Below are 24,689 nucleotides of genomic sequence, written 5' to 3' on the forward strand. Positions count from 1 at the left end.
CTTCTTTCGTTCTAGTCTAAGGATTGCTTCCCTTGGTTTTACTTACCTTTTGGTCCACCACTCTACCATCTCGTAATAGGGCGACGAGTATGGAGGATGTTAGTGCAAGTAAGAATCCCAAGCGGACAAACACTAAGAAAGACAAAGAGGATATGATGCCCAAAACACCCTTCTTCTCAAAAATGAAGCGAATAACTAGCACCAATATCAATGTAGTGGACATGATACGGATGAAGGATAGACTAAAGGAAGGACAATCCCCCTTGGCTATTGGTAAAGGTAATTTCAAATCATTTAGAGTTGAAAGGGGTCCTTAAACGGATTTCTCTCTTTCGTTCTAGTCTAAGGATTGCCTCCCTTGGTTCTACTTGCCTTTTGGTCCACCACTCTACCATCCTGTAATAGGGCGACGAGCATGGAGGATGTTAGTGCAAGTAAGAATCCCAAGCGAGCAAACATTAAGAAAGACAAAGAGGATATGATGCTCAAAACACCCTTCTTGAAAATGAGGCAAATAATTGATACCAATGGCGGTACAATAAAAGGATATACAAAACGTAGTTGCACATCATAGCCCAGGCATCGACACTTCCATTACGACCATGATGAGCGACAACGGAGCATCCCTTGGTTTTGAAGACATCAGAGAAGAGGATATCAATGAGATAAGACTTGGATCGAGATTGGATGAGCTAGAAAAGGTTGCCATCAGGAAGAAGCATCTAAGCACCCTTTTCTCTCTCAATGCTCTTATTGGATTTGCAAAGAATATGAGAAGGACCATGAAAAGATGCTACAAGCAGCAAGCAGTGTGGTGAAGTCAGTGGAACTCAGGGCGAAGCACACACCTTGTCCTCTTATGAAAGAAGTTAACGAAAGGCTAGCTAAGTTCATTGCCTTTGCGAAGAAAATGAAAGAAAAGGGAAGATTTATATTAGAAAATCATTTGATGTAAACTCAAGTTGCAATTTCCCTTTCTTCTAGAATGGGACAAGTGTTTATTTCTGATTGGCCACCATTTTGGTGCCTTCTCATTGGTTGCCACTTTTTGCACTTTTTTCATTGGTCCATTGACTGATGGGGTGGCAACTCTAATTAGGGTTTTGAAGATCCAATCTGGATTGTTGATCTTGTTTTGATCTCCACCGTCCGTTGTATTTTTGGTCCCTATATAAGGCCATTTGCTCTCATTTGTAAAGTGTTGGAGAAATTGTTGTGAAGATAATACCAAAATTGCTCTCTTTTTCATTGTTGCGATTTGCATGTTGATTAAGAACATTGGGTATTATTGTATGTTTTCTACTTCCACTTAGTTAGATTTCCTTTCAAGTTGTTGAAGCAAATTTTATTTGAAGTTGTTTAAGTGAGGTTAAAGTAGGTGGATAATTGCATGGTAGCTTTGATCAATGTTTGATAGGGGTCAATACTAGACCACTAGCATCCTAGCGGTTGGTTGGGAAGCCTTGTGTGGTAAACTAGTTTATTATTCTTTTGAATCATTGCATATGTGGAAGTGAGGCCATTGGTCAGCTCTCATTAGGTTCGATCTCCGTCCATTTGCTAGCCTTCCATTCATAGGAGTAGGATTAGAATAGTGAGTAGCTGGGTAGTTGAAGCTTAGAGAAGGAAGTTAGAGGAGTAGGTCAAGTATTAGAACACTTCCATGACCTTCCACCACCACCACTTTCCCATCAACATCACCATTGGCAGACACATCCTATACCACCACCACCATCAACATTATTTGCCCCCACATCACAAACCAAACCACCATCACCTTCATCCTACCAAAGTCCAAGTCATCCTCGAATGAATAGCGTAAGGCCGCCTACGTGATTATCAGCAAATCACATCGATAAAACTGAGCGAGTATCCACGAGAGTAAGAAACATTGGAGTTATTCTCATATCCCATGAGCAATAGCTTTTCAAGAGAGGAATTGTATGTTTGATACTCCGTATTAGATGTTCAATCACTAATATGTTATGTAAGCGATACAAAACTTGCATCAACAATGTGTTGTACAGATAAATCGGATGAAAATCTTCAAAGGATTTAGAGTTGTCCTTCTTGGGAACTAGGGCAACTAAAGTGTTATTAAAGTCACTTAGCACAAACCCTTTCAATCTAGATTCCTCAACTACCCCTTGGAAGATCATCCTTGATAACTTCCCAAAACTTTTGATAGAAGAAAGCCTATAAACCATCGGGGTCTGATGCCTTATCTCCCTCTAGACCAAAAATTATTTCCTTAAATTCCTTAAGATTGACCGGTTCCAATAGCACCTGATTATCCTTCACAGTGACCATCTTCAGGATTATCTCTGACACCTCCTCATATATTGCATCTCGGTCCATTCCATCAATACTCCAAAGCTTTGTGAAAAACTCCATGGCCCCTATGTTAATCCTTGCAACATCCTCAATTACCGTTCCATCCCTAAGCTTAATGGAAAGAATCCTGTTTATACATCTTTTTGCCTTGATTGAGTTGTGGAAGAACTTAGTGTTTCTGTCTCCAGCTTTTAGCTGGCCTTCCCTTGACTTTTGACGCCAATAAACCTCTTCCCGCTGTAAAATCTCACCATATTGAGTCTTCAAATCTTTTTTTTGTGAAAAAATCTACCTCATCCATCCCTTGGCTGACTATTTTATTGTTTAGAGCTTCAAGCTGTCCTTCTAGAGTCTTTTTCTCTGCAAAATGTTTTTGAAATGCTCCTTGTTCTATCTTTTCAGATCTTGCATAATGAAAAAAAGTTTCTTGAAAAACTCAAAATCCTTGTTTCCATCCTCCCATGGTATTCTGCCACCAATCTGCCTCCATTTCCATAAAACCAATCTCCCTAAACCACATCTTCTCCATCTTATTGTAGGGGCAGCGAATTGGCACATAATCTTTTGCAGAACAAGTGCTATCGGGAAATGCTTTGATCCTGTAACTCGTAAAATTTCAGTTTCAAAAACAAAGGGAAGAGTACCCTACTCTCTTGCCAAGAAGAACATGCCTAAACGTTCCACAGTATTCGAGAAATCCATTCTTCTATTAGTCCATGTGAAGGAGCCATTCTTTGTCATCATTTACCATAGTCCATTCTTAGAAACAAAATTTTGACAGTCTAGTTGAACCGGTTCAAATGACCAATACCATCCCTCTTATTTGCCATCTCCAACATTGCATTAAAATCCCCTGTAATAATAGTTGTTCCCAACTGCAAACCTTCTAAAGTAGTAGAAATGCTGTTCCACACCTCTCTTTTCTCTTCTGATTTAACTGGGCCATAGAGATTAGCTAGAAAATGAGAAAACAGAATAGTGAGAGATCTTAATTTAACTAACTGTCAATGCCTGGTCTGAGAAATTGCCTCCACCTTGGTTATGTGAGGGTTCCAAAGAATTTCCAAGCTAATCGATGCACCCTTCGACTCCTTAAAAACTCTCGGCCATCTTTGTCTCATTCCAAAAATTCTTGTTGCAAAACCCTTATCTTAGTTTCCTGTAAGAAAATCACATCCGTCTTTGCTTGATCAAAACCTCTATTAATCAAACATCTCTTGTCAGGGGCATTGTAGCCCTTGACATTCTACGCAAGGGGCTTCTTTGCTGCTCAGGAGAGAACAAGTCTCTCTTAGATGTGAGCTTACTTTGCCTCTTCTTGTTTCCAACATCCTCTAAGAGCTGTTGAACATGCTTCCTCTGTCTTGGCCTTTGACCATCCAAATTTACCTTTGAAATCCTAGATTTTGTTTGTTTAATAGTTCTTGGTTCCACAATACCTTCACCATTTGCTACCCCCAACTCATCCTCATTAGCTTCTTTATCAAAAAAAAACTTCCTTATTGTCAAATCGATCTTTGCTGGTTTCTGGAATCTCTTTTGTATGTGATAGATGGATGTCCTTATAGGAGATCTTAGCTTGTATGATTTCCTCCTCACCTGTGCATTTACTGTACTGTAGAATATATCTAGAGATGGTTCAACTTTTGCATTTTGACTAGAGAAAACTGATCCTCCATTGATAACCAAGATATCTACAACCCTAGTTGGTACAAGTGTTAGTTACTTATCTTTCTTCCATTTTTGACTAACCCTTTAAGTCATCCATCGTACCTTGGCACCTGGTGGTGGCAAGCAAAAGTTCTTGGTCTAGTGTATCAATAACCATTACCATTTCATTTTTTACATTTGATACATTTGGCGGAAGAGTTTGGCCAACCACTGGTGGAACCCTAGTCCCTTCTTGCTTTGTTTGACTCTTTGACCCATCATCGTAATCAACCATTTCCCTACCTACCCCCTCACCCTCCTTCCATTGTGTTTGGACATCGACACAATTGTTTATTGAATCCGTTGAGCTTGCTAACATACTTGGATTTTGACCAGCTGCCCATCTCAATTGCTTCATCCTCGCTATCTCCCGTCTCTTGAGTTTTAATCATCATTGCTAGTCGATCCTCCATCTTCCTCATTTCCAAGCCTTTTCCCTTCTGTCCTTCAACACATTCTTTTCGCTATGTCCCTGATCTCGACACTTGCTACATTTTTCTACAATCACTTTCACTTTAATCTCCTACCTCTAGAATCCCTATGGGATACACATCTCAACAGTGTGAGGCAAAGGCGGATGAGGTTTCCAGGCTATGCAAATCTTGGCATACATACCGAATCCTCCTTGGCAATTTCCTCATCAGCTTTGATAAAATTGCCAAGACAATCCCCCAAGGACTTAGAGATCTACTCATTCTAATACTCAGGGGGAGATCATACAACCTAACCCAAATATGGATCTCCTCAATATTTAGGTTGAACTCTGGAACCCAATCTTTTAAATAATAATCAATTTCTCCCATTAAAAAGGGGTCATTATACACGATCCTCGTTTTTTCCCTTTCATCCCTCACTATACCTAATAAAAAAACATTTGGAAGAGACTTTAAAGAAAAATGAATACCCTAGTTATCATCAACCCATTTCCTGATCTTGAGATACGAAGGCCAGCCATCTCCCCATATGAGAAAAAAAGCCTTGCTTGCGAAATTCAAACCGAATCCTTCCAAACCTCCGATTCAATACAAATATTCACGACTCCGTTAGCCTTTGTAGAAGGAATATCTTTTGTGATTGAGGACTTTGTTGCGACTTTCTTGAGTTGCCATTCTTTCTTTTCCAAATGTTGAAAATCTCCTTTCAGCCCATTGAAAATCCGCGAATAACCCCTCTAGTTTTTGTCCTTCTCCACTTTATAATAGGAAGTCCTAACAGAATCACATGGGATAAATTCATGCCTCTTCCTAGTAATATTCTAGACTTTCCTTGGAGGCTGCCAAAGGAGGCCACAACCTCTCTGTCCACTCCCGCGACTTGCAAATCAATCTTGAGGAGGCCCATTCGGCTCTCTATCCTGAGACCCTAGCCACCTGTTTGGCTCCATTTTTTTTTTTTTGATTTGATCTAATGATATTGCCCATATTGAATTGTTTTATTTTTAGTTTATCCTTTTATTCTTTCTTCTTAATATTTATATATATTTATTTATATTTTTCATTTTTAATTCTTTTGCCTAGATAGTTACATCTAGAAATATTAAATTACTAATAAAAAACTACAACTTATTGGTCATATATGTATATTTGATTGGTTTTTTTATTTCTTTTTTTCCTTATTTCTGTTACTAATACACATTATTTTATATACCTTATTGTCTATATATATACAACCAAAAAATTATTCATTATATATAATCTATATATATAATCTTTTTGTTTCATTTTATTTATTCATTTTCTTGTCTTTGTTTTTTCATTTTTATATATTTACTATTATTTAGACATTTTGGTTTTTGTGTTTTATTTATTTGTTGTGTAGTCTTTTTGTTTTTATTTTTATTTAATCTTTTTTATTCTTCTCTTCTTTGTATATAGAGTTATATATTAAATCATTGTAGTGGCATATATATTTATATACTCTTATTTTTGTTTAATCTTTTTTTCTTTGTCCCCTCTTGGGTTATGTGTACCCTTTCCCCTCTCTCATCTTTTGAAGTGTTGGCCGAGTTTGCAACTTGTCATTTTTTGTATCTTTCAATTCTCTCATCTTGACAATGGATCATGGAGTATGATCCAAAATGTTGATGTTGAGAAAAGTGATACACAATTGGTCCCATAAGCAAACTAGTATGATCATGGATTGTGCAAACTTGCTATCTTTAACCTTTCTGTTGGATTGTATTCAAATCCACTATTGCTATAAAATTCAGTGAAAGGGAAGAAAGTGTGAATCCAACTTCTAATAATTGTGATATTATCTCTTCCTCATCATCTAATAGCATCATACGTCATGTAGCCTGTAATGTCCCCTTTTTGAGACATTGGAAAAATTAAAGGACACATTCATATGATCTTAAAATTGACTATGAAATTGTTGACTCATATTGTAAAAGGTCAATTTAATATTCAAAGTGGGCTAAAGATGACAATGAGAGATAAGATGAAAAGCCAGGAGAGGAGTCGAAGAGTGACAGCTATGAGGATAAAAGGAGAAGAGAATCTTTCATTTGTTACTCCCACAGATGTCTTTTTATGCGACACACTTTTTAGAGATCTTTGGTGGGATTATTGCCCGGCCTAGCCATCTCTCACGACATTGGTCTCATGCCCTACGGATCTCTTTAGGTTCTTTCAGAGTTGGTTCTCACTGTCTTCGGGCTCAGTCTGATCATCATATTGACAGGGAGGAGCGGACCTGTATGCTCTTTACTTTAGGGGAGGTGGAGAATGAGGGTCACTTTCTTTTTCGATGCCCTATTTGTTATGAGATCAGAGGGAGGTTCTTTTGTTTGTTTAGGGAGTGCTTCTCTCCCTATGATTTCTTCAGCTATCATGATTAGAGATGCCTTGCACTGTATCTTCGTGAGGCCACTATGCTCCGTGATAGCATGATCTAGACACTACTCCCACACCAGCACTTGTCTACTCAGCTCATCATTGCCTTTTTTACACCATTATCACCCTTGCGTGGTGTGAAAAGGCCCTCTAGCTCTATTCGGCCTAGTGTGCTTTCCAGATGCGTCAAATCCCGTTTTGCTTATTTACACCAACGTCACTCCTTTGTGACTGGATGGAGACAGTGTAGTATCTCTACGCATCGGCACGTGTATCATTCTGTGACTGATTTCTTTTCGCCCAAGAAAGCCTCCTAGTGCTTTCTCGGTTTCTGTTGTTTGTTACTATTTCTTTGTTGGTTGTTGCTTTTCTTTGGACACCTTTGTGAGCTCTTGCTAGTTTCAGCCCCACTATTGTAATCTTTCAGTCCCATAGACCTCTTCTTGGTCTTTTGTTGGACATTAATATCATTATCTTATCTTATCTTGATCTATGATTCAAATTTCAGTTTCTTTCTTGCGAGAGTTATTTAAAATGCTTCAGCTTTCAGCCAGTGTGAGGACGTAGCCCTTCACGCCAACAAACAGTGGATGCAAACCCATTGTTTGTGGAGATGTCACTTCAGGTGTTTCGTATGTGCTTACAAGTTTTTCTTTTAGTGTTCCAATTTGACTGTAAAACTGTGTTTAAGATTGAATTTTGAATGCTGGTTATTGTATTGCTATTGTATAATGCAATAACATGTTTTAGAGATTTTTATATGAATTTACTGGGTTTTTATCATAGTAATGAGACTCGCTGCAAGTCGGGCGAGTCGTCTGAGTTAGCAAGTCAAGTTACCTCGGCCGGGTCAAAATGACCCGTGACCTTGGCTCGACAGGTCAACTGAGCTGACTCGGCTGGGTGAATCGGTTGACTCGCTTAGGTGAATGAGCTGACTTTTAATGTTTTTGCTTCTGTAGTTACATAATTGATGTGTGTTATGTATGTGATCAAATTACCTTCTATTTTATGATGTTACTTGTCTTTAATCTTTATTCAATAATGGGTGCGTGGAATTAATTTAAATCTAAAAAACTCTCTAAATTTCAAGGGTGTTATCACTTTGTGGAATCACTGCCGAGTCACATGCGAGTTCGAGTCGGGTCATGAGTCGAGTTACCCTTGCCGAGTCTAAGGCAGGTTTGAGTCTCGTTACTTTGGTTTTTATACTATTGGTTTGTAACGAAATTTTATATGTTTGAGTTTTGAATATCATATTGAAGAAGTTTGATAAATATCTATTGGGAATATTTCCTATGGTTATATTGCTGGTTTATTTGTAATGCGATTTCATATGTTCATGATCTGAATGTTATCTTGAGAACGAAATCAGGTAAATATCTGTTTGGGATATTTCAGTGGTATAAGAGCTGGTTTTCCTGCTAGCCTATGAGATTGTATTAAAGACAAATGTATAAAGTTCCTTATCAGAATATTGGTAAGAAATAGAGGTTATTTTATTCAATATCGTGGCACAAGAAGGTAGAGTGGATAATCTTTGCTTACAGTGTTTGTATAATAAATGGAGAAGCCTATTGGGTGAAGCTCAAATTTGCGAGCACTTTTTGGAGGTTCTCTTAAGGAACAAGTCGTATTTTCTACGAGGAAGGTTCCATTTGTTTTAATTGAAAGTGAAGGGTGACATAAATTTAGCCTTGTCCATATCAATTTGGATGATTCAGGTCATCCACGACCGCTTACAACTGTTTATTGTCATCTGCAACTAGTAGATGCAACTCCATATACAGTTTTTTAAGCCATTTTTTGGTTGCGGGTACCTAGTTGGTCTTTTGGATGAAGAAAAGATTCTTGTGCCTGGAAAACAGATCACTGTAATTGGCCATTTGCACTTAACTAAGAATGGGCAACCTAGTATCAAGTCGTGCAAGTTGCTTGACCTATCTCACAAAGGATCAACTGGTGACATTTACATCTTAATCTAGCTACAGAAATGAGTTATTCTGCATATTTAATTGACCCAATATTGTAAGGCCTCAAAAATTTGGTGCTAGGAATTGATAGTGACAAGCTGAGGAATCGTATTGGTTGTGTTTCAGTTAGGAAGTAGCTTGGCTTTTGAGTGTGGTGGTGAGAGTTGCGGGTGAAGTTGGGTGGTACAAAAGTGTTGCTGAAAGTAGGAGTTGGCAATGAGAGAGGTTTGATATCCACGCCTACATGACTAGCGGCAAGGTCACATGATATCATCTAATAGAGCATGAGATGGAGTTAGCAAGCGGAGGTCATTCCCAAGGCAGGGCTCGCGACAGAGTCTCCATACCCCGTGACGCATACAGTGGTGTTTCCATATTATATCACATATTATATCACAGGGACCGTTGTGGATAAATAACCACACCAGGGTAGTTTGGTTGGAATAGTATTGCAACTAAACACCAACGTCGACATTCTATTGTGGTGAAAACGGCTTTACTTCCACGAATTTGTCATATGAATAAGGCGTCAAGTTAGAGGAGACCCTAGGATAGTCGAGAAGTGTCGGGAAGCGTGGGAGAGTTTATCGTTTCCTCTTCTGAAATTTTTTCATGGTCGTGAGCTATTTTTTACATCTACAGCCACCCCATCAAGAATCTTCGTTGTGATGAAGTGTCTTAAGTAAGCACAACCAAGATATAAATGACTGCCTGGGTGTTCGACTGCCAAAATTACAAAATTCTCGACCTTAGCAAGTAAAGGCTTTAATGCCTTTGAATTTGTAACGACAAATATTTGGTGGTAGTCAAGAAACGTGGCATGCGTATATGACTACGTTTATTCATTACAACTTCTGGATAATTCTAGACTCGGCCAGAGAATAATACGGGGAATGATGCAACATGTGCATGCATTAAGACATGGAAGTGATTTGAGACTTTAATTAAGGTGTAGACGTTATCGAAGATGCTTATAGGTACAAGTTTACACAGTTCAATGAACTTTACTTCTTAGTCGCTAGAGGGACAATTTGGACAGATGGTAGACTGTTAGTGGAACAGGAGAAGATCAATAGATTAGGTTCTCGGAAAAAGTTACGGAAGAAAGAAAATAAAGCAGAAACGAGAGTGATAGTTTGTACCAGAGTAACGAGAATCGCACTGAAATCGCGTGAATCGCCGATTCAGCGATCAGATTCATGCACGCTGATTTTTTTGGTTGGAAATCGTGATCGGCGATTTCATCAGGGGAATCGCATGAATCGGCGATTCACTCAAAAAATCGCCTAAATCGCCATTAGAAATCACCAAAAATCGGCTAGTAGCAACAAGTATGTTTAGTTGGAAATAATAAAAAAATCACTTATGTTTTTTGCTTTCTTTTTTACCTTTCCTCTTTGTTATAACCCTAAAGGGCCTTCTAATTGTTAAGTTTATATATGTTAAGTTTCAACTTCTATTTGATGATGTTATAGTGTGTTTAAGTTATATTCAATAAAGGGTGCATGAAATAAGTCTTAAATTGTTAAAATCTCTACATTTAAAGGGTTTTTTCAAATTTGCCGATTCATTGCCGATTCACCGGCGATTCACGATTCGATTCGGCCGTGCCAATTCCGATACGATTCCGATTCTCATTACTTTGGTTTGTACACAAAATGGTGATTCAAATCATGTTGCAGAAGTTTGCAGATTGGATGATACTAATGTTGTTGCAAATATAAAATCATACATAAACTGAACTAGGATACACAACATATCAAAACCGGCATACATAGACTCAAGTATAAGTGGAAGTTCATACATCATCTATAAAGGTACTTGTACATCCAACTCAGAAGGAAGAGGATCACCTATTGGTAGCATAGTGCTACGAGGACTTTCATATAGTCAAGAAGTTGCACCATCCATCATTAATGCAATTCCATCTACACAAAATCGTGGCCTTTTTGAGACCACAAGCAGAAACCAAGATATCTTGGACACTCTATCAAGTATAGATGGCCTAGTTGGAACTTAAGAAGAAATTAATATCTATGGTCGTCTCAATGAAATTAATGGAGAATATAAATAGTGGAAGCAGAATTCATGAAGATGGCAGCTCCTTAGAGTTCAAAATGGTGTCTACATCCAATATCCAAATGAAGGAATCCTTCTCACAGGACCAGACTAGTGAAAATGGTATTGTTTCAAAGGTGATTTTGACAAGGTTACATATCAACATCATCACTTACTAGATCCAAGTAATGGTACTTGGACAACATACTCTACTGAAAGTTCAAGTATTACAATGTCTAGTCAATTTGTGGCAAGAGCCAAGTTCACTAAACAATGTATAGCGCCTTAGAATTTATTGTCTTCTGCCTTGGCACTCAGTACTGAACGAATTGTAATGAAACCCATTCAATCATCGTTTGATACCCATAGTCTGAGCCCTTATCCTCAATTCCAAAATGATCGTATTGGACAAATTCATAATGAGTATGTGCACCAGTGTGTTGAAGATCAATGTGTTGAGTCATGTGTTAGTCAGGATAGTTGGAATGTAGATTATTATGCAGGATTGGAGGATCTTTCTTTCACTAAATATGGTGGAAAATTGTCTTCTGGAGTAGATAATCAGATTCTGGATGCACAATTGCAAAGCTGGATACAAAGTATGATTGCAGGGACGAGCATACAACAAAATAACTTTTTCAATGACTCAGAAAAGTAAGAGGCTAAACAAAGGTTTCGCACAGTGAAGAATGAGCTCAATAACAAGAAGATAGTTCCAGAAAATCTAAGGGATGTTGGGAGACAAAGGTTGGGATTAGTTGTGCAACAAGCTCTCAAACGGCTAGGAAAAGAAAATCTTGATTTCCAAAATGTCAACATAATATTGGAGGACCAATGCCACAGTAAATATGGAAAATCAAAGAGGTCGTTTTACAACTATCAAGTAGCAAGTACAGTTCGGTGGCTCACAACCTCAAGTATGGAGGAAATTTAGAATCAAATAGAACTTGATGCTGTAAATGATAATAAATCCATGTCATCTTTACCTTTGAAGGAGAGTGGGTTTTCAAAGCTAACAAATACTTCTTTAATTCAGCACGAGACATGCAATATAGAGAAAATGCGACACCCTAAAACAAAACTAGAAAAGAATGAAGATGCTTCACCAATCGTGTCAAGCATTCAGCAAATTGAAGACCAGAAATGGTATTGCAAAGTAGAGGTACTTGATATTTATGTTGAATATAAAAAACTCCCTCCAAAGATTCAAAAAGAATTAGCCTTCAGTGATTTCATGGATTTCCTGTAATGGGCACCCACCGGTTATAACTTCATGAATGTAATGGACACCCAGGAATGCCCAAAAGCTGAACCAAGGCTAAATTTATATTAATGCTGAGAATGCTGCAATCAATTACAAAGAGATGTATTCCAAAGGCCAAACCCTAAGGGAATGATGTCTAGAATGTTACAACAGAGAATGAACGTCCTCTATTGCCAAAAGAAGGGAGTGTGATTCACACATCCAAGCTCTTATCAAATGCAAATTATAATCATCCGATACAATAATCCGATGATCAGCAATGAGACTTTCAGCCCTATTTATCCTTTTCTTCATCCTTCTGGAAAGAACTAAAATATTAATTAATTGCAAGAGCTAGAAGCTTCCTCCTTCCAATAATTAATGCATTTTCTAGAAATTCCTCCTTGGCAATAATTAATTAAATTGAGAGGCTTCTGTCCTTCCAATAATTAATGCATACTCTAGAAGCTACTCCCTTGTAATTAATAATTAAATTAATTAAATACAAAATCACCTTTAAATTGAGTGACTTTATAAGAAATTAATTTAGTTTCTTCTTATCCTCCACTTAGACTTTGGAGAACATGAAGGCCAAAAGATGGGATCATTACAAATCTGCCCTCCTTGAAATTGCTTGTCCTCGAGCAATTAAGTAACATAATGGACTCCAACCTCCACCTGGATCCCAATATGTGATATCCATATGGAAGTTAAACCAACTGCAAACCCGCATCATCAAGACCAACCCCTGTAGCCTAACATTCAAAACTTGTGCTGATGAAGTCTGAATGTCACCATAAGGCAACTCCATAGAAGATCTATGAAATGTCTTCTTCCCTGTATCCATCCATATAATATATATTGGACTGGAATGCATATTATCACCATCATGCATTGAAAAAGATGTAGCTGCAGGTGAACCATATGTACTCATGCTAACTGTATCAACAATAAGTGTTGCCGCATCGAAATATATGGACATAGGAACAACATTAATTGCTGCAATAGAAAATTGAACCGAATTTGTAGTTGATGAAACCTCATAATCATCAACATGTGTGGCTTCATTAGAAAATACATCAACCACTACATTTATACCATTAAACTCCTCATTGGATGGTTCAACTGACACAGAAGTGGCTGCTGATATGATAGTATCCTCATGTTCTCCTAATTCCTCTATTACTGTAGCACCATCTCCCGACAAAGCTTCATATGTGGTCCCTTGATTTTGCACACATGTTTCTATTGATTCCGCTGAAACACCCATATCACCAACATCATAGATGGGTGGCTCTATACGTGTCCCGATCCCACCTGAGGAAGCAACTACCTCCTGCACTGGAGCAACATACAAATCTTCAATATTGATGCCATCTGTCTAGCCATAAGTTGCAACATCATATCCATTCGCCTATTATGTTCCTGTTGCATCCGCTGCCCCTCCTCTAATGAACTCAGTAACCTAAACATTGCATTTTCTTGATCTGGACCGATACTCCTATCATCTAGGTCACCCATATTGCTGTCTTGTTTAAAGAATGTCTCCTCTGTGTTTGTATGATTGGATTGTATGTCCCTCTGCACGGATGAACTATCTTGTTCGCTATGCAAGTTCGAATTCCTACTTTGCCTTGCTCTGGTATTGCAAAAATTATAAAGCCCTTGTCACATGCTCAAACATAGATGTTGAAGATCTCCACAGGATGACAGGACTTATAGCTTTGATACTACTGTAATGGGCACCCACCGGTTATAACTTCATGAAAGACTTTGCAAGAAAGCTCTGATACCACTGTAATGGACACCCAGGAATGCCCAAAAGCTGAACCAAGGCTGAATTTATATTAATGCTGAGAATGCTGCAATCAATTACAAAGAGATGTATTTCAAAGGCCATACCCTAAGGGAATGACGTCTAGAATGTTACAACAGAGAATGAACGTCCTCTATTGCCAAAAGAAGGGAGTGTGATTCACACATCCAAGCTCTTATCAAATGCAAATTATAATCATCTGATACAATAATCCGATGATCAGCAATGAGACTTTCAGCCCTATTTATCCTTTTTTTCATCGTTTTGGAAAGAACTAAAACATTAATTAATTGCAAGAGCTAGAAGCTTCCTCCTTCCAATAATTAATGCATTCTCTAGAAATTCCTCCCTGGCAATAATTAATTAAATTGAGAGGCTTCCGTCCTTCCAATAATTAATGCATACTCTAGAAGCTACTCCCTTGTAATTAATAATTAAATTAATTAAATACAAAGTCACCGTTAAATTGAGTGACTTTATAAGAAATTAATTTAATTTCTTCTTATCCTCCACTTAGACTTTGGAGAACGTGAAGGCCAAAAGATGGGATCATTACATTTCCATCCAAAATTCCAAAAGGAGATCGATATGGAAAAAAAGAAGTATTTTGAATTAGCTCAAGATCTCCTTGCAAAGGACCAGTGCAAAAATGTGTATGAAGAATTTCTAGCAGACCCAAGTCATCTAATAGAGGGTCTTGAAAAAGAAGAGCAGTCAACTACTATTGATTTGCAGCCTTCTCGGGATCACATAGAAGATGTTACATAGGGTGCAAGTTTCTACGTTGGTGATTTGGAGGTTAGCTTTGACAACCAGGTTGATGAGGTCAGTTGCACACGAGGTAATAGCATGTTGGAACCTTTATATGATGAACCATATATTTCTGATGCCCATGACATGAATTTAGAGGAACGATCTAAGATGACACTGCAAAATGATGATCCGCTTCAACATGACACTCATGAAATGCATACCTTAAGGAACCAGCTGAAGGTTAGTGAAGACATGGCTGTGGCATCTTTGGCATATTATGACAACACTCACAAGATGGTTAAGAGTCTCTACAGTAAGGCCCAAAGGGAAGTGGAAGGAGATTGGCTTGTTGCTGATTTCTAGGTGGTCAAACAACCCTTGAATCTATGAAATCAGATTAATTATGTTTGCTTTTCGACAAGGATTATGCTCTTAAGGTGGCTGGAATGTATGTCGATCATTTGAATAAAGAAAGGAATGAGATTAAGGAGCTCAACAAAGGAATGAGATTAAAGAGCTCAATAGGGAGCTTAAGTATGCTTGTGAGGCATTGGATGATACTCAATTATCTCTTCAGGAAGCAAAAAATCAGAGCAGGATCACGAATCATTTTGGGAACACGAGGATAAAGAGAGGCAGTAGTTTTTCCAAGAAGTAATTGAGGAACTTGATAGCATTCAACAGACTTATGACTTGGATAGTTGTCCCAAAAGACCAAGTACCAAAGTTTCAGATCACATTCAACTTATAGACAACCCCATGTTTGAGGTGGATGCTAATTGGACTTCCAATAATCCCCTTTTTGAGATAAATGGGGGAACTCCTTTGGATTGTCATGAAGAAGATGATTATGATTTCAGAATATGGAATCTTGGTACAGTTCCTAGCAGTGAATCTTGGTCATAGGATGGGAGTAGTGAATTGACTACTATTGATTGTCATTGGATCGGTCCAAATATGGTTTTTGATTTCACACCATACAGGAGTTGATGGATTTCCTACATCAACCATCGAATAGATCTTGGTGGAGTATTCATGAGAGCTATGTTTCAATCATAGCGAATGGCTTTTCAGCTTTATACTTACTCATAGCACCTATGTACTTGGGGATTCTCTGGACTTATGATGACAGTATGGGTTGTGATGTACCCGTGGTGTTAGTTTTAGCTTTCGAGTAGCTCGTTTCTTACATCAACTTTTTAGGTTGGGTGGTCACAATCTACTGGGTTATACATAGGCCCTCGATAAATTTTTACCTCATCATATTAGCTTGTTATGACAATAGAGTTTGGGATCCAGGTGTTCATCGTATGTATCTATGGTTCATTGAGAATTTTGTTGTAGTTCTACTCAGTTTGAGGATGGATGCGAGGATGATCAAAGTTGTACAGTTTACAGGTGCAACGTTATTTCATACATTTATATGGGATCCAAAGATTTGGTTGATGGATGGATTGCAGAGTGACACCTTGCTTCGCAGTATGGCCGGATTTGTTTTAAGATTGGGCTGCACAGCTACCTGCACATTCATATGGGATCCTGGTACTAATTGCTTGAGGACAGACAATTTTAAGGAGGGGAGATTTGTAATGACCCCTTTTTGGGACATTGGAAAAATTAAAGGACACATTCATATGATCTTAAAATTGACTTTGAAAGTGTGGACTCATATTGTAAAAGGTCAATTTAATATTCAAAGTGGGCTAAAGATGACAAGGATAGATAAGACGAAAAGCCAGGAGAGGAGTCGAAGAGTCACAACTGTGAGGATAAAAGGAGAAGAGACTCTTTCATTTGACTTGCTTGATCTATGATTCAGATTTCAGTTTCTCTCTTGCGTGAGTTATTTGGAAAGCCTTTTAGCCAATGTGAAGATGTAACCCCTCGTGCCGGCAGACAGTGGACCCAAACCCATTGTCCATGGAGATGTCACTTTAGGTGTCTTGTGTGTGCTTATAAGTTTTTCTCTTAGTGTTCCAATCTGACTATACAACTGTGTGTAAGATTGGATTTTGAATGCTGGTTATTGTATTGTTGTTTTATAATGCAATAACATGTTTTAGGGAGTTCTATGAGAATTTACTGGGTTTTTATACTGCTGGTTTGTAACAAAATTTCATATGTTTGAGTTCTGAATATTATATTCAAGAAGAAGCTGGATAAATATCTATTGGGGATATTTCCTATGGTTTATATTGCTGGTTTATTTATAATGCGATTTCATATGTTCATGATCTGAATGTTATTTTGAGAATGAAATCGGGTAAATATCTGTTTGGGATATTTCACAGCCTTGATCACCACTGTTACGACTGATTCAGCCAACACGTAAGTCACCTCATTGCTTCCCTATACACACAGGTAATTTAAAATTAAAAAATTTCCAGTTTATGTCCAAATTGAGTCAATTCTCTTTTTGTAGCTTCAAGTTAGGGGTTTATTTTAGCCTAGTTGCACTAACAGTTATTCAAATGTCATTTATACACATTCAGTTTGATTCCACATTTCACACCAATGAGAGCAGCCATTTATTTGCATCATTGTTTTCATCATACCCAAGGAAATTGATTTTGTGCCCAACACCTTCTCAGTATGATCTCTAGCCTACTCAATCTGCTCCACTTAATCCCAGATTTCCTCTTGAAGATCTGTTGAGGTCTATCTTGTTCGAGCCAATTCTGGGATCTCCCACTTCGCTCCATCCCACATTCTGTGGAGAATAACCTTCCGAGCCCCACTAACAAGGGAGATCCTGGAGTCCCCTATACATTACAAATTACAATTACATACACAGGTTGGTAAATAATAAGGATCATCACATCTGCAAGTTGTCCTCCAATATTGGTCCTAAATCGAGTGTGTAGCAAGCAAGGTTGAATAGCTCACACACCTTGCTAGACGATTGGGCATGTTATATGTATTTCAATTCCCAATGTAGCCTTTCCTAGGCCCAATGTCATCCTTGCACTGTCTTTGAAAGATATACCACACATTACAACACATCGTCAAGTCGGCCATATCAAACATGTAATAGTTCTGGCCTAAGAAGATCACACACAATTCCACACAAGGAAACATGTTGTGCGGAACCTACTGGGGGTCAAAATGACCTCAACGAACATTCACTCCTGATTTCAGATAATACATACACAGAATACCTGCCACATCTCTCTAGAACACAAAAAATCTATCGTCAAACTGGTAAAACAACCACTATGTTCCACCGCACTGGAATTTCGGAAATGCTAGATATTGATAGAACATGTGTAGGCATATCCTTCGTTCAAAGAGCAAAACATCATTCCTGAACATTAATAAATGTGGAGCAAACAGGATTGCTGAAGCAAGCTCACTGTCTGGACAACTGACCAACTTTCTGGGACAGACCTCTGGATCACTTCTATTACCTCAAATAGATCACTTCCATCACCTTTTATAGATGCATCATGACAACTATAGATATGTCTCAACCAATTTTACAATCATATCAATCATTGGTACTGTTGTATCTCAAAATGTGGTCTGACATGACATGACTGATGATTTATCTTCCCTCAGATGCTGTAGTATGCTGATACTTCTTGACACTTCTGCTGTCACCTTATGGTTGAAATCAATGACAACATATGTTCAACACTCTTGTCTGATATGTGAGAACTGTTTATCCTTGCAAGCCTTAACTACATACAACTGATTATAAACTCTTACTGAGGAGATTTTAATTTACAAAACAAGAATAACATACTATGCTTCTTGTAGTTTCAAATGATTGGATTTCCATTTTTCATTTTGAGGATGCTGTTAGTTTCTTTCTGAGACAGGGTGGACCTTGTCTGACTTGTGAGAGTTGTTTATCCTCTTATGGCATAATTAATAAATGCATCAACTCATGTAGACATTTGATCAATAAACTTGGGAATTTCCAAACCAAGAATCAACATACTATGCTGCTTGCAACTTCAACCGATTGTTAAATAAATTAAAGTGAGAAATTCTCAAACAACCAGAAAATAAACAATTTGACTGTAAGGAAAAACATGACATTTTGTGCTGAAACTTGCCATAGAGAGAGTCTAGACTGGATTAGTAGTGCCTACTACTTACTACTTTTATTAAACATATAAATTACCAAGTACACTGGTATGCTTATGATAATATAGTTGATCAACGATGAAGTAAATGCTATCGAAGTTTCTTTATATTTTGAAAACTGTGTTTATGTCCCATAGTGATGCTGCAGGTCCTGTTTTGTAATTATGCATTCTTGCTCCTGTCAATGATCTCTGTTTTGCTTTCTCCCACTTTGCCATCTGCTGTGCAACATGCAACCTTGCACAATGCTTCCAAGCTCTGATTGTGATTGGGAGTGGGTGTGAGGTGTATTTATATTCTTTATTGAGTCCTTAGGGTGTGGGACCGTGAGTGGTGCCCATAAACTTTCAGGGTTAGGGTTGGGGGTACATGCATCAATAAAATTAGTCTGATTTTTTCTAAATTTCTTTTAAGAGAGGTGTTCGCTATAGAGGTTGGCTAGCAGTAGAGAGCTCTGGGTGTTTCCCTGAAGTCTTAGGACATGTGGAAGCCTCTCCAATGTCCCCAATAGGGATTGACATCTCATAGAAATCTTATAGGGAGATGTTGTAGAGATGTTTCCTTCTGGTGTTTGCAGCGAAGGGATGGTGGTGGGAGGTTTTGCATCCGTCTCCAAATTTTGGAGATGTCCCTGTCTCTAAAAGCAGCAAACTTGAGGGGGTATGCATCCTTGTGGAGCATGACTTAAATGGAATTTTGGTGAACTCTTCCAAGAATTCCTCCTTTCCCATACCTTACTTTTCCCCAATGCCATATTTATTAGCTAGAGATCTTACCAAATTGCCTATTGAGGTTTGCTATTGCACCATCTTTATTTGCTCCTTCTGCATGAGCTTCTGCTGTTGGTTCAACCTATTTTGGTTTTGCACTACCCCTCTCATGTGATTCTCCAATGTGTTTTTCCTGTGCATTCATCTTCTGCATTCGGGCTTCTTGTGCTTTTGTGACTGTCAAACACACTTTATCCACAAATCACACAAGATCAAAACCGCTTTAATAACAGAATTGATCTATAACTTTTATGTTAGAATTTACAAACCAAGAATCAATGTATTATGTTACTTGCAGTTTTGAATGATAGTTGCTAAATAAATGAGAGGGAATTGTTGAACAAGCAGAAAATAAACATGCTAGTCATAAGAAAAAAGTATCAAGACAAGATTTTATGATAGACCCTTCACGTAAACCAGACTGATTAGTAGTTGTAATTACCATTTAAACAAATAAACTACTAATACAGTTGTATGCTTGGATTTAAGCTGCTTGTCTCCAATAATTGCTACACTGCTGTCTCAGCCCTTGAAAGCAACTGAACAGCTAGAATCACCTATTCTTGCTCGTACAATATCATTCAATCCTTCATTGCCTTTTAACAAGTATGACCAATACAAGCATATATTTATAGAAACTTAAGCGCAGCAGAATTTCCCTGGGTCCAAGAAGAATTTTACTATCACAGGCGGATAAAATGGTACCTGTTCAGTTTGGTTTCCAAGGATTGAGGCATACCCCACAACCACCATACAGTCCTGGACACTGTTCACAAAAATACCATATGGTTATTCTGGATACAACTATACCATGACTGCATAATTCCATTACATTTATAATTAATAATCATCCTTTTGGATCAACAACTATGCTAATTTTCAAATTATGGTTATGCATCTTGGCATTTAAGAGAAACGTAATGAGAATCGATGCCTGTATTTCCAATATCAGCTGTGTGATTCTTTGGTAATTTTGCTCTATTGCATTCCTATTAAAGTTGGGAAATTTATGGAGTGTCTTCTTTCATGGCATTGGAAAAAGAGTCATCTTGGGAGGGCTGGGGGCCTAGCTTGATTGGCAAGAGCTCTCTGTGGTAAAGCACAAGGTCATGAGGTCTAGTCTACCCCAACCCATGTGGTACCAGAGAATGTGTTGCGCGAGCGTCACCTGTCATGTTAAAAAGTTTACTTGGTGCGCTGCAGTTTATAGGGGGTTGCTATACCTGATTCTTTTAGTCCTGAAAAAAGTTTCAGCTTTAGAATTTATTTAGCCTCAGTAATATTTATTTTCTACAATGTTGACCCTAGACTGAACATGGCAAATTATGTAGCTAAACTATCTCTTATACTTTTCTGTAAAATCTTTCAATGATCAGGTGATCACCAATCCATTTACATTGAAAACCATTATCAAGTAGGCAGGCCATTGTAAGTTTTGAATACTGTACATGATCTCCAGAATTTGGAAATCTTCAACACTGAGGACATTCATTATGTAAGGTGAAATACTTTTTTTTGGTGTGTTTATAGTAAAATTTAAATCAGTGATGTGTTTCTCAAATCAGTTATTCATAATTATGATAGAAATTGGAAGCCATATCCTATTCTCAAACATGGAGTGAACTGTAAATGATTAGCACCCATTTGATGTTCTAAGTCCTTGTTCTTTTATGATTAATTATTAGAAGTTGCATGCTTGGTTATTAATGCTCAATTTGTGTAGTTATTAGTCTTATATTATGTTCACAGATTCTGGTTACTTTTTATTTATCCTAAAAGAGTAGATACAAAAAAGAGAATAATTGTTTTCACACTACTAAATACATTTTTATAATGTAAACACGCACCATTTTCTTTAAGCTCTGTTAGGTTGGTTTTTGTCCTTTTTTCCTCATTAACATAGTCTCTGTTTCTCTGTATGCTCTTATCTTTTTTCCTCTCGACTGTTAAGCAAGTTTGCCCTTGAAGTTGGAGGACTTAGCTTCTTTATCAGTTCCATTTCCATAGTCTAGTTTGCAGGCAGATATTTTGGTGCCTCTATGTAATTAGATAACCAAGCCATGAATAATTTATTTTCCTGATACAATTGTTTGGATAATGAATGTTTGTCATTAGATAAAATTCAAAACCAATAAGTTTCCAAAATGCTGACTACAATAGGCAGCTTAAGAGATTGCATGATTCATTCAATCCGAGAAAGGAAGGAGAGCCTTTTCAAATTATCTGTCTAACAAAGGCAATTTTGGTTGTAGGTATTGTCCAACACATACAGCTTGGATGCCAATCTCTGTCTCTTGCGGCTGTACCAGGTTTGCTATTTATGCTATTTTTCTGTGTCTATAAATATTTTGAAGTCTTTTTGATTGCCATACAAAGTCTACACTTTACACAGCTTACAAGCATTTCAGATCTCGTGTTTTATATATTTCTAGCTTAGATTTATTGAGTTCTTGCTATCAGTTATGGGCGTGTTTCTAAAATTAATTGGGTTGCAGTTGAGCTGTTGTCAAATGGCAGTTGCTGATTGTGAAGTGCCTTTTTTCTTCATTTACATTCTTGCCATTTTTTGAAATATTTTCTTTGACCATGTTAGAAGCATTAATTTTCCTTTAGAGAGGTATAATACTTTTCTTGTATTTTCTGTCAATGTTTTTAGTCATATCTATGTGTGTCTGCATATGTAATGTGGACTGACTCATTCTCTCTGTTTGTGCTGTTTTGCATGCAGTTTGAACCAGCAAGGTTGAGTGTTCAAATTGTTGCACGGATTTTGGTTAAGGTTTTTTTCTATCTTGTTTATAGTGTTCACTTAAGGGTGGTTCTTATGTAACTATGTGCATAATGGTTATGATGTGCAATGTCCACAGATTTGTTCATTAAGATTTATGTGTAGCTGTATCTTTAACCTCAATTCTAAATTTCTAATTTTTCAAAACTAGGAAAATATCATAAATGAATTGAAGAGTACCACAGGGGCAAATCTTAAATAGTATTTATCTTGCTGTTTGTGTTTGGCTGTTTCTTTCAATTTAGTTCTAAATATAAAAATTATCCAAGATAGGAAAATATCATATATTTGTACTAAGTTTTAGGATTAAGTTGCCGGCTCAGATGATCAGATTTGTATACATGTTCGGTTTTGGGGTGCAGTAGTTTGCTGATTTTTATGAATATGGGTTTGACATGGATTAGTTAAGTTTGTGCAAGAAATATATGGAATACAAAAATAGCCATATTATGCACAAAATACTCGTTAGTCATTAATCACAAAAACCAACTTCATAATTTCATATTTGATAAAGTAGAACACAATGCCAAATGTTGAATGATATCTCAAAACATTTATATTCAATGCTGTCTGGTTCCCTGAAATGACCAGGGAGTGGGACTGGACATGGAACCAGCCTTGGTTCAGGGGCCTGGGAGCAGAACCTGGCTTCATAATTCTAGATGTGTAGAAATAGCAAGATAGCAATCTCCAAACACTATAATCAAAACTGCACCCCTGGGAAACAAGTAGCAATGTGGTTTTGGGTGAGTAGGAATGACAGGTAAGATGAGACATTTTGTTTGGTGTTTAGGTTGTGTTAGTTTAGTTGCATTTAGAGTTGGATACATTTTTATGTTTCTTTTGGTTTTTAAAAATTTCATTACAAATTAATTTTTAAACCAGAGTAGCTGGAAACTCCTCCGGCCCTCCTTGGGTGCACGTATCCTGGTATCAGATATGGATAACATATGGCATAGATACACATCAGATTCTTTATCCACATATGCCCAAAAATCCTTAATTTTTTGACTATCAATTTTACCAAATATTATTTGATTTAATTTTTAAATTTTTTTTTGACATAAATCTTCCTTATTAAAATTTAAAACAAACTTGAACCATGCAACTTTTTTTAGTTGGTATAAACAAAAACCTACACCAAATGAGGAAGACAAATGAAATGTTTTCCTGTCCCAGCTACCCATAATTTCAATTGTTGGGTTATCTTCCAAAGCAACTCTTACCATTTTTTAATATTTTAAATATTTAAATCAACGTAAAATTATATATGTAGCAATTAGTTATCTATATTGCTTTTAAAGTAATGATAATACCCTTTTATAACTTAGAAAATTTGTGTTGAATATATTTGTATTTGTTTCATATTAATGTTGTGATCGTATCCATATTTAAGGCTGTACGTGGATCTGATACCTTATCCAGATTTGTGTCCGTAGCCATATCCATGCGACTTTATTTTAAACAATTCTGGGCTCATGGGATCCTGGGTTTGGTTGGGGCACTAGGTACACTGATTGGGTTTACCCTGGGTCTATCTATTTTCATGAATCAGCTCTGAATCAGGGCCTTGTCTAGACATGGGACCCTGAACAGCAGAAGCTGGATTCAAATATGAAGTTCTTAAATGTTATTTTACAGCTGAACATGGTGTTAGCAGGATCACAGCCTAGACCCTCGAACCAGGTCCACGTGTAAACCTAGTCTGGGTTTGTAGAATTGTCCACACAGGGTCCAGGCCCAGCTGTGGGTCCTCATGGGTCTGTAGGGGGAACCCACAGGGCTGGGCACGGGCCCTGCCTGGACCCAGGTGGGCCAAGCAAGGAATTTTTTTCTTTTTTTGGGGAAAACCCTAAAATGGGCTATTATGAAGCCTCTGAACACGCTTTTTTTTTCACATTTGCTCTCTCATTTTGTAATTCAGTAATACAATGTGATGATTTTCTTCAGAATCCTGAACATAGATCAATGATCAAGTATTTAAATTCTTAATGTTAATCTTTGACATTTGGCATTGATCAATGATCAAGCATCATAGATTCATACTATGAAATGATTTAGTTTTACAGTTATTTATATTTCTCTTGTTTTTTTGTATATACAATGCAGACACACACGAACCCATACGAACCATAATAGGGGAAAAAAAATTCCCGAACCCAAGAACCAGGTTCTTGTACCAGAACCTGTCCCCAAACCCGAACTGGTAACTTAGGCCAAAATCTGAACATCTTTTAGCAAGGCACAGAAGTCAAGCTATGTAAGGAAATCAAAAGGATTCTGAGACGAGTATTAATATAAGTTTGGTCTTTATTGCA

General features: G+C 37.4%; 1 protein-coding gene across 1 annotated transcript in view; it reads left to right on the forward strand.

The window, feature by feature from the left end:
- Nucleotides 1-24,689, forward strand: part of EIF3K (eukaryotic translation initiation factor 3K) — a 44,885-nt gene that overhangs the window by 13,811 nt on the left and 6,385 nt on the right. The window contains exons 2-3 of the mRNA XM_089813751.1: nt 21,836-21,892; nt 22,312-22,362. Of these exons, the coding sequence (XP_089669877.1) occupies nt 21,836-21,892; nt 22,312-22,362 (108 nt within the window). The remainder of the gene's footprint in view (nt 1-21,835; nt 21,893-22,311; nt 22,363-24,689) is intronic.

The sequence above is a fragment of the Cupressus sempervirens genome, chromosome 2, assembly GCF_028749045.1.
Source record: "Cupressus sempervirens isolate cs-2001-9-10 chromosome 2, ASM2874904v1, whole genome shotgun sequence".
NCBI classification, from domain to species: Eukaryota; Viridiplantae; Streptophyta; class Pinopsida; order Cupressales; family Cupressaceae; genus Cupressus; species Cupressus sempervirens.